The sequence below is a fragment of the Polyergus mexicanus genome, unplaced genomic scaffold (genome assembly GCF_030449975.1).
Source record: "Polyergus mexicanus isolate NDT 795.1 unplaced genomic scaffold, iyPolMexi1.0 SCAF_20, whole genome shotgun sequence".
In the NCBI taxonomy this organism is placed as follows: Eukaryota; Metazoa; Arthropoda; class Insecta; order Hymenoptera; family Formicidae; genus Polyergus; species Polyergus mexicanus.
Window position 1 is genome coordinate 5,835,009 of NW_027223340.1, and position 12,248 is coordinate 5,847,256.

The window sequence follows — 12,248 nt, forward strand, 5'->3', positions numbered from 1 at the left end:
AATTATAAATCAGAAATGTAGCGTGAAATTTTTTACAGTCGCGTAAAATGCGCATGCGCACGCTTACATGTATGTTCGCATTGAGCTAGACAGCTAGAGAGTCTCTAGGAGAGAGAGGCGCCAGCCAACCTTTTCGTGATTGGCTGACATAATATATTTGGTCATTGCGACGCCAATGCAGAGCAGATGGGATATGGGGATACGAATTCTCGAACCGAAGATATCAAATGTTTGGAGTTATATTATTCATTATATTTTGTAATATGCGTAATATAACCTTATGCATTGGCGTCGCAATGTCCAAATCGGCACATATCATGCCAGTCAATCGCGAAATGGCTGGTTGGCGTCTCTGCCTCCTAGAGGCTCTCTACATTGGGCATTACATCACAGAATTTTTCTCGTGTTAATAAAATACAAACTCTATTTGTTTACCTCTCATAAATTTCAATCTTTAGCTCTCTAAAAGTATATACTTGTTTTTATAAAAATTGATATACAATAAGATACACACACACACACACACACACACACACAAATGTGTGTATAATTTATATACATATATATTACACTATATAATGTTGTAAATGACGATGTAATATTCACTGCTTAATTCTTCGTGTAATATTAAATAATAATTTGATTTGTAAAGAAAATTTCAGGATAAATCATTTAAGAAGTAAAGAAATATCTGGAGTAATTTTTATAAAAATTATTAAATTAAATGAACATGAATTATTAAATAATATAATGTTAAGACAATTATATTATTATAAATGATACGCACAGTTTAAAGCTAATTATTTACTGTGCAATATTTGATAATTTTATTTTGAAGTAAAATTTATAAAATTGTTTGGAAATTATAAATTTTGAAAGCTTACATTACTCATCATCTGTCTGAGATGAGGTACTCCACATTAACACATTAGGTCCATTGGAGGCTAAAAAGCAATTCTTCTGTGGATGAACACTTATGGATACAGTAGCATACTTAGTTGGTTTAATTCCTGAGAGTTTTGCAACCACTTTCTGAGATACAAGATCCCAAATCCATAACTTTCCATCCACCGAGCCCGAAAGAATTTTTGTATCTTGGTAATCTACGCTCGATTCCAGACAAAGATCTTTTCCGGTATGACCTCTAAATTCACCAAGTAGTTCTCCCGAATCTTTATCAATCAATCTAATTGAATCATCTGCACAACTGACAATTAGACATTGGCCATCTCTGGTAAAACTAGCGCATGTAATTGCATCTAAAAAATTTGTATTTTTATATTTTAATCAATAAATCATAAATATGGTTACACTGTACCCCGTCATTACCTACCTCTCATATAATCTGCACACAGTTCTCCTATACGTATATCGTAGGTACGTACTTTGCCATCAAAAGAAGCAGACAAGATTTCGTGATCTGAAACTCTTATACTTGAAATAGAATCTTTGGCATCATTCAGTGACTGTACTGCTTCTTGCGCTTTGGAACGTGCATCCCAACACATAACGCTGTTATCACGAGAACCAGAGATTATCATCGATGATTCTTCGTTGAATCTGTGATTGTAACAAGAAATATCAAACTTAGCTCAGTCGTCTTGACTGTAAGAACTGTGAGAGTAAAATGAATATATTATAAACAGTTTGAATGAGAAAGATATCTACTTTACTGTTGTAACTGGACCTGCATGACCTCTGAAACGGCGTACAGGCATACCAGTTGCTACATCCCAAAGGATTACAGATTTATCCAAACCACAGGACACGATTTGGCTGCTATCACAGGACGCACAGCCGTCCATAACCTCGTCACCATGTCCACCATACGTTTTTAATGTAACGGATTTGTACGGGTTCCATAATTTTAGTTTTCTGTCCGATCCGCACGTTATACAGTAAGAACCGTCAACTAAAACAAACTACGTGTCAATATATGTAAGATTCGTATGTATTGACACATTATTAATAACCTCAACAACATTTTCCTTACCGCTAAATCGTACAGATCTGACAGCCCCTTGTTTACAATCGATTTCTTTCACGAATTTATAGTATTCACTATTCATTTTTAAAGGCTAATTTAAATACAATCATCATCCGATAAAAGATTGTGAACGAGACTTTTGAAAAATTGTCAGTTATTATTATTATATATTTCGACAAGAGGGAGAGAGTAAATCACAGATGATATATGTATGTAGTATGTATAGCGTAAATCAAACTGAAGTTGCGGATTTATATTCAGTGGCTACTTCTCGATATTAGGATAACACGATTTGGAAGAATATTTAGATATAATATATTATTGCTATTTAGATTTTTAATATATATTCATATGATATGTAATATATATTCATATAATTTTAATTCAGTGTGCTTCATTTCTTGTCAAAGTATGTTCTGATAATTCACAAAATTATTTTTTGAGAGTCTCAAAGACCCGTGTTCTGTCGCTATAAGCAATAGAGAATTAGAATACGAGTCTTTTGAGACTCTTGAAAAATAATCCACACGCATATATATAATTCAAATTTACATTATTATGTCAAATAATAATCACTTCTCTTATTTTTACATAAGTTTATATAAACAAATAGTGAATTTTTATAAAATTAATAATAAAGGAATTATATTTGTGCTTGTATCATGTCTTACACTTACAATACATTGTGTATAAAAGACACAAACAATATAAATATATATTTATTACAAATATATTTTATTATCTTCTAAGTATATATGAATATTTGTGATAAAGTTTTTTATAACACTGAGAAGAATATACTATAGAGATTATAAAAATATCTTTTTTCTTTATTTTACAAAATTATTTTTCAACTTACATCAATATTATTACATAAATTTGTTATCTATTTGTTATAAATAGTGAGTATTTGATAGTTTTGAATACTTTATCAATATTGTACAGAGGTAGAAATAATGAATAGCAAATGAATAATCACAATTTTCTAAAGATTGTATCTAGCGCATTAACTTTCATCCAATATACGCACAACATAAGAATATTTAATTATAAGAAATATTACTAAATATACATCAGCATACTTTCATCATAATTTGTTTTACAATATTGTTATAGGCTCTAATACAAATTCATATACATATATATATTATATGATATATGTATACAATATTTATATGTATATAATTGATGTATGTACATAATTAATATTATTTTACGTGTCATATTTTGTTTCCATATTACAACTGCGCAATCATTATTATTTAAATTTGCACGATTTGTCTTTTCCCCTATTTTTCCCAATATTCTGTTTTTGTCTTGAAAAATCAATCTGTTAAATAGTAGTTTTTAATCTCCTTTTGATCTCTATTTTAATATTATATTAAACAAAAAAAATTTTTATTATACAAAACAAATGTATATTTTTTAATTTATATAATAATATTTTCTTATTTTCTTTTATATTTTATCTAATTTCACATAAATAACATAATAAATAATTAAAGCTTATATATTTGATGAAACTACATCTCAAATTTTGCTTCAATGGCAGTGACAATATTGTAAATCAAAAGCAGATTGGTATAAAAAACTATTTCATTCGTTACATTATGCAGATTTGTCTAAAATACACATTTCTCTCTCTAAAAAGATTGGCAATTAAATTAATTCGACAAATTTAATTACAATGATTTTCCTATATTAAAGTTCTATGAGATTAACTTCTCTGGTTATTGTATTCAATGTGGATGATGATCCAACTGACGTTGCAAACGAACGTACATGAGATCTGAAGTTAGAAACAGGCCCCCAAGCTTCGTCTCGCACCACACCTTGATTTCTAGGATACATTAGCAACGGATCTTTACCCGTTTTCTTGCATAATCTTTCTTGAAGCGTAATCAAACGAGATCTCCAATATTCATAGCTTGCTTGTTTAAGTGCATTAATCCATTGTTCCACTTGAGACTCCGATCGACCGCTCAATACATGCCGTTTTTCATGTTCATCACGAAATGAAATGCTAAATGCAAATACTCCTTCGGATGAAGTATCTACATTAATGCTGCAATTTTCTAGAATAATAACACCAGCAGGTTGTCTCCTATCAATTTGTCCCAAATCATTAATATTAAAGTAAAATAATAGATTGTATCGCAGCTTGAACCATTTTTCTTTAAACACTGAAAATAAATATAAATTATATATTAAAAGTGAATATAATCTTGCTATAATTATTTAAGTATATATACATCTATTCTATCAGTCATACAATAAATTTTTTGTACAATGAGATTGTCAAAGAGTTTGTGGTAAAAAAATATTGTATAATCATTATCCCCTAACTAGTTATATAAAATAATAAACTTTCTGATGTGTAAAAACTTTCTATATGACTTGTTTCTTTTGTTTCTATGCAGGAAACTCACTCCTGAAGTTTGATCAAGTATTTCAGAAATAGTATAATTATATTTCGAATGATTAAAAATGTCTAAAATTTATTTATTGTTTAAAATTAATTTATGTCGCAGAGTGAAATAAAATATGGCAATTCTCTCTATAAACCGGAAATATAAATCAGAAGCAGATAATTGTGCAAAAACACAATAATATATGATATGAATAATAAAATATATTCTCTTGTCAAAAAAGTCAGTATAATATATAGTAGGTGAATGGAAGGAATTGTTTTTGTCTCTCTCGATGACAAATGACTATCAGACGGCAGAATAACAAATAACAGATATTAAGTCGATCTGTTGTGCGTGTATTGCATAAAAAGTATAAAATTATATTCACGTACTAAACTAACCTGACTTATGAGCCCGCTTATGATTTAGACGTCCTTCGAGATCAGCGGGCCCAAAGCTCGCTTCTGCGAGCTCTTTGTCATTGAATCTCATGTTTGGCTAAGCGATATGAGGGTGTTGTCAACGTGTCACACACTAGCTATCGCACCATTATCACAATATATTCCATCTTCGTAATCGTTTATATTGATCGAGATGTTAGGGCTTGCCTTCTGTATTAACCGACTATATGCTTTCCTGAATCTTCGCGCCGCAAAAATGCTTTCACTTATGACGACTTATGTCAATGATCGTAATAAGTATATCGTCATAATCTCTACGAATGATCTTCGATAAGTTGAATATAATGTTCTTACAATAATAAAAAACAAATCGTATAATTCGCGCAGCGCGTCACACTTTTGAAATAGCTCTCTTGCTAAAAGTGATTTGTGTGACGTTTCGTATATATCTGTGATGGACGATAAAAATAGATAGATAGATAGAAAAAAAATTAGAAAGATAAATGACAATTATAGTGTAAATGAGAGAAAAGAAAGAAAAGAACAATGCATGCAAAGACAAAATTACATGTATGCAAAAGATCCTGAATGAGATCAAGTTAACAGAACAAAAGAATACTAGTGTGGTAAAATAATGAGCGTTTACGCCTGTTCTACAATAAGTCGTATATCGTTAGTCGTAAGCAAATTGACCAACCATAGTCGATTATTCCGAAAATATTCGATTGTGATTGGTTAATTTGCTTACGACTAACGACATACGACTTATTGTAGAACCGGCCTTAACACTCATAGCAGACAGAGTGAGTGTCTGTCATAAGACTAAGAAGAAAGTCTTCTGCGATGTCTACAATAGAGATTTTAAGCCGTAAGCCTTAAGAAATTGACCAATCGCAGTCAAGTATGAGAAGAATACTCGACTGTGATTGGTCTATTTCTTAAGGCTTAGGGCTTAAAATCTCTATTGTAGACGCCGCATTCGTATCGAGTCCCGATACCCGGTAGAGCCCCGAATATTTTTCGACCGTTCATTGGTATTTTGCATATATATTTTTTTTTTACAAAAATAAAAAATAATATGCGATTTCAAAATTGCGCGCGATATGCGATTACAAATGGCTGATAAGCGGGCTTTTCAAATTGGATTCTTAATATACATCCGTTAAATTTAATAGATAACAAGGTGACAACACATATGTTTACTCATTATTCTTGGATTTATCACACGGATCAATTTTGGGTGAGACATTTTCCAAAGACTCGTATATTGATCGTCGCAATATATTGTAAGCGGACGAAAAATACGAGGTCTCATCGGGACTCTATCCGAAGATCCTATCACATCAGTCTTACAACAGGTACTCTGTCTGCTGGGCCTTGGATGCCCCATTCAATATATTTTCTCTGTTCGCTTATGATTCCCTCTTAAAACCTTACAATATGTATATATAAACATTAACCTGTATTTTTTCGAGTAAACGATGTTTGTATATATTGTTATTTTTCAGAAAACTGGCTGTCAAAAGCTGTCAAAAAACTGTATGTACTACTGAAGACATTAAAACCGAAAAAGATTAATTATAAACATACGTGTATAAAGTTTTCTGTTTCCTTATTTATAATAATATCTCTCCATTTCTTGATCGTAAAATATTTTATCTCGCAATAAATTATGGCGGCAGAAGAGTCTGAGGAAAAGGAATATCGCTGGGAGACTGGTTATGAAAAGACATGGTACGTTTTCAGCCTAAAAATTTTGTATGTTTAACGTTGATATTCTGTCTTTGAATATATAAATGAAAATTTTACACTTTACATCAATCCAATAATCTAACCGATATATTTTTAATACAGGGAAGCAATCAAGGAAGATGACCATGGATTATTGGAAGCATCTGTCGCAGACATTATTCATAATGCTAAGAGAAAACGTCAATTGGAAAGAAAACAGGGTGCTCGATTAGGAATGATGAGACATCTTTATATCATTTTGGATGCCTCTGAATCAATGTCGAATCAAGATTTAAAACCGACTCGATTCTTGTGTTCCCTAAAGGTATGACAAAAGGTTATCAATTATCCACTCATAATGTATAAATGTACATATATGCTAAAAATATATATACGCTTTGTTATATAAATATTCGTCTCAAGCTTTTAGGAGACTTTATCGAAGAATTTTTTTATCAAAATCCTATCAGTCAATTAGGTGTGATTATAACTAGAAATAAAAGAGCTGAAAAGATTAGTGATTTGGCTGGCAACTCAAAGAAGCACATTAAGGTAATTGTCTTTATTTTCTTATCTTACTTTTATTCCATATATTTCGTTTTAGATTGTAATATACTGTGTATATATATATATATATATATATGTGTGTGTGTGTGTGTGTGTGTGTATTATACAATTTATTATTTATAGGAATTACAAGCTCTACAACAAACTGTAGTAACTGGTGAACCTTCCTTGCAAAATTCTTTGGATTTAGCTACAAAATCATTGAAATTATTACCATCTCACGCTAGTAAAGAAGTATTGATAATTATCGGAGCTCTTACTACTTGTGACCCAGGAGACATCAATGAAACGATACGAGTATGCGCTTTATTATATGTAATAATATTTGCTTTAAAGTTTCTCTTAGCATGGAAATTGTTTCAGAATATGAAATTGGATGGTATTAGGTGTAGCGTAATAGGATTAGCAGCTGAATTATATATTTGTAAACGGATGGCAAATGTTACTGGTGGAGAACACGGTGTTGCGCTCGACGATAAGCATTACAAAGAGCAGTTAAACGCGCATATAGATCCTCCACCTGCTGCAATGCGATTAGATGCAGCACTTGTGAAAATGGGCTTCCCTCATCATGCCTTACACTCTAGTGCATCGGATACATCTATGACAGTGTGTATGTGGTAAGTGCACAGATTAGAATAATATGCGCCTCTATTTTTTACACATATGTACGTGTTATAAATGATACTTTAATATAATTTTTAATAGCATTAACAATTTTGATCATATATACTTGTGGCATTTATACATATACATTAAAGTTCTATGTTTTTCTTCTACTTTTCTTCTCTTTATTATTATTTTTTTTTTTTTATTACAGCCACGCAGAAAACTCTGATGAATCGGTAAAACTTATGAGTACCGGCTATCTTTGTCCCCAGTGTTTTAGTAAGCATTGCGAGCTTCCCGTCGAATGTAGAGCTTGCGGTCTCACTTTAGTATCTGCTCCACATTTAGCACGATCATATCATTACTTATTTCCTGTCGAATCTTTTAAAGAAGTTGCATTTGAAAGCAACCATTTATTCTGCTTTGGTTGCCAAAAAACTTTTACGCAAAAGGACAAAAAGGTATAGTTTTTCCCATATGTTACATCGCAGAATTGTGTAATTTTCATAATAAGAAAATAATTTTATTAAAATTAGAAACTTGTGAAATGCATATATAATAAAGATTTATAGCAAATGAGAGATAAAAAAACTAATATATACATATATCAAAGTTTGAAAAGAAATATCTATATATAACTGAAAAAATAAAAATTTTACAATTTTGAGTTATTTGAAAGAGAAATCAATTCATAATTAATATTTCAAATATATAAAGTAAAAATAATGTATGTATCATATGTATTTTTATTTTTAGGTCTATATTTGTGGAAAATGTAATCAAACGTTTTGTTTAGATTGTGAGATATTTATTCATGAAATCTTACACACATGTCCCGGTTGTGCGACAAATCCTGCAACATACAATAAAACCACAGATAAATCTTAAAAAAAATATGTTTAGTATAAATTTTGTATAAGCGTTGCCACAAAGAGCGATAAAAATAATGCTACAGAATAATCATAATGTAATAATCGATTTAATAGTACAACACGCTAGAATTTGTAAGACGGTCAATAACAATGAAAACGTAGAAACATATTAATCCAGTTTAAGTAAGCTTTTTAAATTAATTTAAATAAATAAACAATTAAAAGTAAAAAAGAGACTCTACAATTAATATCAGTTTATATGCACCGAATTAGAAAAAATCATTTTATAAATACATTTATAAATTACATATTAATATTTTTATTAATATAAAAAAAAATTTAATACGAATATCTTAACGTTACAATCTCAACTTCTTTTTCAATTTACATCTTAATTATATGTATTTGAAAAAACATTTATAATCCGGATATTTAATATATATATATATATATAATTTGTTTTTGTGGTTGTAATTCTCTTTCAATTTTATCTCCAAATGACAATCCAATCACAAAAACAAATTTTTATCTCCAAATGATAATCCAACCAATGTATTCTTTAGATCAAATACGTGATTGGTGGATTTTTCTGCGTGTCCATTCCGTGTTTACGCATATCTGCCTGGACAGGCCTTTATGTGTCAGATTTCAAAATGACAGTTCCCGATAATCATAAATTATGATTGGTTCATATTCTTATCGATTATATCCTGCGTTTTTTTTTTTTTTTTTTTCATTTCCTCTCGTTCCTATTTGCGCGCTAAAATTCGTGATTTAAAGACGCAAATCCTTGGCGCGAATTTCTCCACAATATGTACAATGGACACGATTTTTTATCGTGTATCAAAATTGTGAGTAATTTCCATGTGAACTGATAACGGTTTTTGGCTTCATAGTGTAAAAATTACTTATTTCTCGATTGCGAAAAATAATTAAAATATATGAATGTTTCCACCTCTCAGCCTACAAAACAAGCTACGACAAAGAAATCTGAGAAAATAGAACCGATGGATTTTGCAGCCGATTATCGTGATTTAATTTCAACGGCTAATAAGGTTTTTGGAGAAGGAAAATGGAATCATACTGTTGTTCATCAGACTTTAGGTATATTTGTGGTTAATTTCGAAGAATATATATATATTTCTGTAAATATAACTATAATCTCTCTCTTATCAAACTTACATAATATAAGTTCAAATTCATTACAGATTATGTTGAGATCATTGGTGCCAAATGTAGTGTAGGATGTGTTAGTTCCGTTAAAGTTCAACTGGAGAATGGAAACTTTCACGAAGATATTGGTTATTATAGCGCAGAAGAATCTACAAAAGGCTTGTCAATACACAACGCAAGAATCGTATATATCTCATTTGAAAAAATAAATAATATATACAATATATTTGATATTATATTTGACTGAAAAATTATAAGATTTTTAATTCACAGGGTTCTGCTGTAAATGGCTTAAGGAGAGTTTTGTTATCATTTGGAGGCAAAATTGAAAGAGAATTGCAACCACAAAAACAAATTAATCCTGAACAAATCGATGACATACAGAAAAGAACGATACAATCATCTGTTAACAAGCAGATGGAAGAAAAATCAAACGTTCCTATCGAAGAGCCTGTTTATAAGATACAGCATGCAAATCCGGAATCAGATAGAAATAAAGGTTTGCTAATAATAAATTTATGTAATTATATGTTTATGAAATGTTTCATAGTATATATATCTAATTTAAATTATTACAAAATTAGATCGTATTCTACTACCTACTGTGAAAAAGATAACCGACGCTAATATTTCATCACCATCATCAAGAATGGTTAGCTCTCAAGAACTTAACCTATCTTTGTTAGATCAGAATAAATTAGCGGCAGTACAAAATGATAAAGCAGATACTAAAATTGAAGAGAAACCAAAACAAGGTAATATAGAGATAAGCGAATATATTCAATATTGATAGAAATCATTATTGTTAATGTATGCTGTACATGCATTATATGCTGGATTTGCATTATAAGATCCAGATCTATTTAAATATATGTACGTGATAAAATTTTCCTAACATTTAATTCAAATTAAATGTACACTATAAATTTTGATTTTATTACATATTGAAACTGCTTAAAATTATGATACACTAAATATAAAAAAAAAATATAAAGTATATATTATTAGTATATATAGATAAATAAAAATATTTTACATTATATAAAAATGTCATTCTCATAGAATTGTAGAAAACCTAAGCTTAGATAGAAAAGAATAAATTTATCACAACTATAATGAAAAATTTAATTACTGAATCATTTTTATATATAAAATGATTTTTCCAACAAGTTTTAATAGATGTTTTAAGCACTGATTATCTTTTAATCTTTTACAGCATTATCTGCAAAAGAGTTACAACGAATGGAGAGAAAAAGGAAGCAAATGGAAAAACAGATGGAATTTAAAAAACGTATGATGGAAAAGGAAGGGTTGGTGGTATTAAACAATGATAATAAGCCTAATCCTAAATATTAATAATATACATATAAATAGCATTATATAAACAAATCCATTTTTGTAAAGCTAAGACTAATGTAATATCTGTAATATATATATATATTTATTTTTTATATTGAGCAATGAATTATATATAAATGAATGATCAAATAAAATTAAGAAAGGGAGCCTTGAGACAAGATGATAGCTTTATTATTCAAACGATACTCAATCATTAATTTCTTTGTTTATCGCAGGATAATATATGTATTTAACAGTTGAATCTAAAATGAATCGAAGTATCAATCTTTATTTTTTTTAAGAAAGCCATGTTTTCGTTACGAAGAGATATCGCGCATGCGCGAGAAAATCCGGCTCGTCTCACAACATGCACCGAACGCGTCGCGGCAAATCAACGCATGCGCAGAATAAACTAGTTCACCAGGCTAATAGTCACAATATAAAAGAAACATAACCTTTAAATTAAAATTAAAAAATATAGTACAAATAAATTCTATTTCTCATAACATCTGTCCTTTTTTTTTTAATTTGTTGAAGTTGAAGTTGACGTTGATGTTAAAACGTTAACGCTGACGTTGACGCTGACGTTGAAACGTTGACGTTGACGTTAATGGTAAAACGTTGACGTTGACGTTGAAACGTTGACGTTACAACGTTGACGTTGACGTTAAAACGTTAAGGTTGAGGTTGAGATTGAGGTTGAAATGGAGGTGGAGGTGGAGGTGAAGGTGAAGGTGGAGGTGGAGGTGGAGGTAGAGGTGGAAGTGGAGGTAAAGGTGGAGGTTGAGATTGAGGTTGAAGTGAAGTTAAAGTTGAAGTCCTAGGTTTAGGTTCTAGGTTTAGGTTCTAGGTTTAGGTTCTAGGTTTAGGTTCTAGGTTTAGGTTCTATGTTTAGGTTCTATATTTAGGTTTTATGTTTAGGTTCTATGTTTGTGAGTGAGTGTTAGCGAGTGTGTGAGCAAGTGTGAGTGAGTGTGTGAGTGAGTGTGAGTGAGTGTGTGACTGAGTGTGAGTGAGTGTGGGTGAGTGTGTGAGTGAGTGCGAGTGATTGTGAGTGAGTGTGAGTGAGTGTGTGACTGAGTGTAAGTAAGTGTGAGTGAATGTGAGTGAGTGTGTGAGTGTGTGAGTGTGTGTGAGTGCGTGTGAGTGTGTGAGTGCG

At 30.5% G+C, this 12,248-nt stretch overlaps 4 protein-coding genes across 5 annotated transcripts; 2 read left to right on the plus strand and 2 right to left on the minus strand.

Moving 5' to 3' along the window:
• Positions 1-697: 697 nt before the first annotated feature.
• On the minus strand, positions 698-2,160 carry LOC138941863 (WD repeat domain-containing protein 83). Of its 2 annotated transcripts, none has more exons than XM_070311778.1 (4): positions 1,994-2,160; positions 1,669-1,912; positions 1,334-1,560; positions 698-1,259 (listed from the first exon to the last, which is right to left on the minus strand). In XM_070311778.1, the coding sequence occupies exons 1-4, from the start codon at positions 2,067-2,069 to the stop codon at positions 886-888; spliced, it is 921 nt and encodes a 306-aa protein (XP_070167879.1). In that variant the 5' UTR covers positions 2,070-2,160; the 3' UTR covers positions 698-885. The 2 variants fall into 2 exon arrangements, with proteins under 2 accessions (XP_070167879.1, XP_070167880.1); XM_070311779.1 differs by having other exon boundaries at positions 1,669-1,922; positions 1,994-2,077.
• Positions 2,161-3,004: 844 nt separating this feature from the next.
• On the minus strand, positions 3,005-5,374 carry LOC138941734 (pleckstrin homology domain-containing family J member 1). The gene is made up of 2 exons (XM_070311615.1): positions 4,800-5,374; positions 3,005-4,170 (listed from the first exon to the last, which is right to left on the minus strand). The coding sequence occupies exons 1-2, from the start codon at positions 4,888-4,890 to the stop codon at positions 3,689-3,691; spliced, it is 573 nt and encodes a 190-aa protein (XP_070167716.1). The 5' UTR covers positions 4,891-5,374; the 3' UTR covers positions 3,005-3,688.
• Positions 5,375-5,812: 438 nt separating this feature from the next.
• Positions 5,813-8,760, plus strand: Ssl1 (general transcription factor IIH subunit 2 Ssl1). Its single transcript, XM_070311540.1, has 8 exons — positions 5,813-6,157; positions 6,308-6,533; positions 6,654-6,855; positions 6,954-7,082; positions 7,221-7,394; positions 7,461-7,717; positions 7,918-8,167; positions 8,463-8,760. Exons 2-8 carry the CDS (start codon positions 6,472-6,474, stop codon positions 8,592-8,594), a joined length of 1,206 nt encoding a protein of 401 aa, XP_070167641.1. The 5' UTR covers positions 5,813-6,157; positions 6,308-6,471; the 3' UTR covers positions 8,595-8,760.
• A 321-nt stretch (positions 8,761-9,081) lies between these two features.
• On the plus strand, positions 9,082-11,253 carry LOC138941690 (DNA repair protein RAD52 homolog). The gene is made up of 6 exons (XM_070311541.1): positions 9,082-9,429; positions 9,541-9,682; positions 9,787-9,935; positions 10,025-10,250; positions 10,336-10,506; positions 10,968-11,253. Exons 1-6 carry the CDS (start codon positions 9,391-9,393, stop codon positions 11,105-11,107), a joined length of 867 nt encoding a protein of 288 aa, XP_070167642.1. The 5' UTR covers positions 9,082-9,390; the 3' UTR covers positions 11,108-11,253.
• The last annotated feature ends 995 nt before the right edge of the window (positions 11,254-12,248 follow it).

Bases quoted from the DNA above. Each gene is read 5' to 3' on its own strand.
- LOC138941863 (XM_070311778.1), bottom strand. From the start codon at position 2,069: ATGAATAGTGAATACTATAAATTCGTGAAAGAAATCGATTGTAAACAA. The intron at 1,561-1,668 runs GTAGATATCTTT...TTACAATCACAG, and splicing joins GGTCCAGTTACAACAGTAAA to ATTCAACGAAGAATCATCGA. The intron at 1,260-1,333 runs GTAGGTAATGAC...CAAATTTTTTAG, and splicing joins GTGTGCAGATTATATGAGAG to ATGCAATTACATGCGCTAGT.
- LOC138941734 (XM_070311615.1), bottom strand. From the start codon at position 4,890: ATGAGATTCAATGACAAAGAGCTCGCAGAAGCGAGCTTTGGGCCCGCT. The intron at 4,171-4,799 runs GTTAGTTTAGTA...ATTTATTTTCAG, and splicing joins TAAGCGGGCTCATAAGTCAG to TGTTTAAAGAAAAATGGTTC.
- Ssl1 (XM_070311540.1), top strand. From the start codon at position 6,472: ATGGCGGCAGAAGAGTCTGAGGAAAAGGAATATCGCTGGGAGACTGGT. The intron at 6,856-6,953 runs GTATGACAAAAG...ATTCGTCTCAAG, and splicing joins GATTCTTGTGTTCCCTAAAG to CTTTTAGGAGACTTTATCGA. The intron at 7,718-7,917 runs GTAAGTGCACAG...TTTTTATTACAG, and splicing joins TCTATGACAGTGTGTATGTG to CCACGCAGAAAACTCTGATG.
- LOC138941690 (XM_070311541.1), top strand. From the start codon at position 9,391: ATGTACAATGGACACGATTTTTTATCGTGTATCAAAATT. The intron at 9,936-10,024 runs GTATATATCTCA...TTTAATTCACAG, and splicing joins CAATACACAACGCAAGAATC to GGTTCTGCTGTAAATGGCTT. The intron at 10,251-10,335 runs GTTTGCTAATAA...TTACAAAATTAG, and splicing joins GGAATCAGATAGAAATAAAG to ATCGTATTCTACTACCTACT.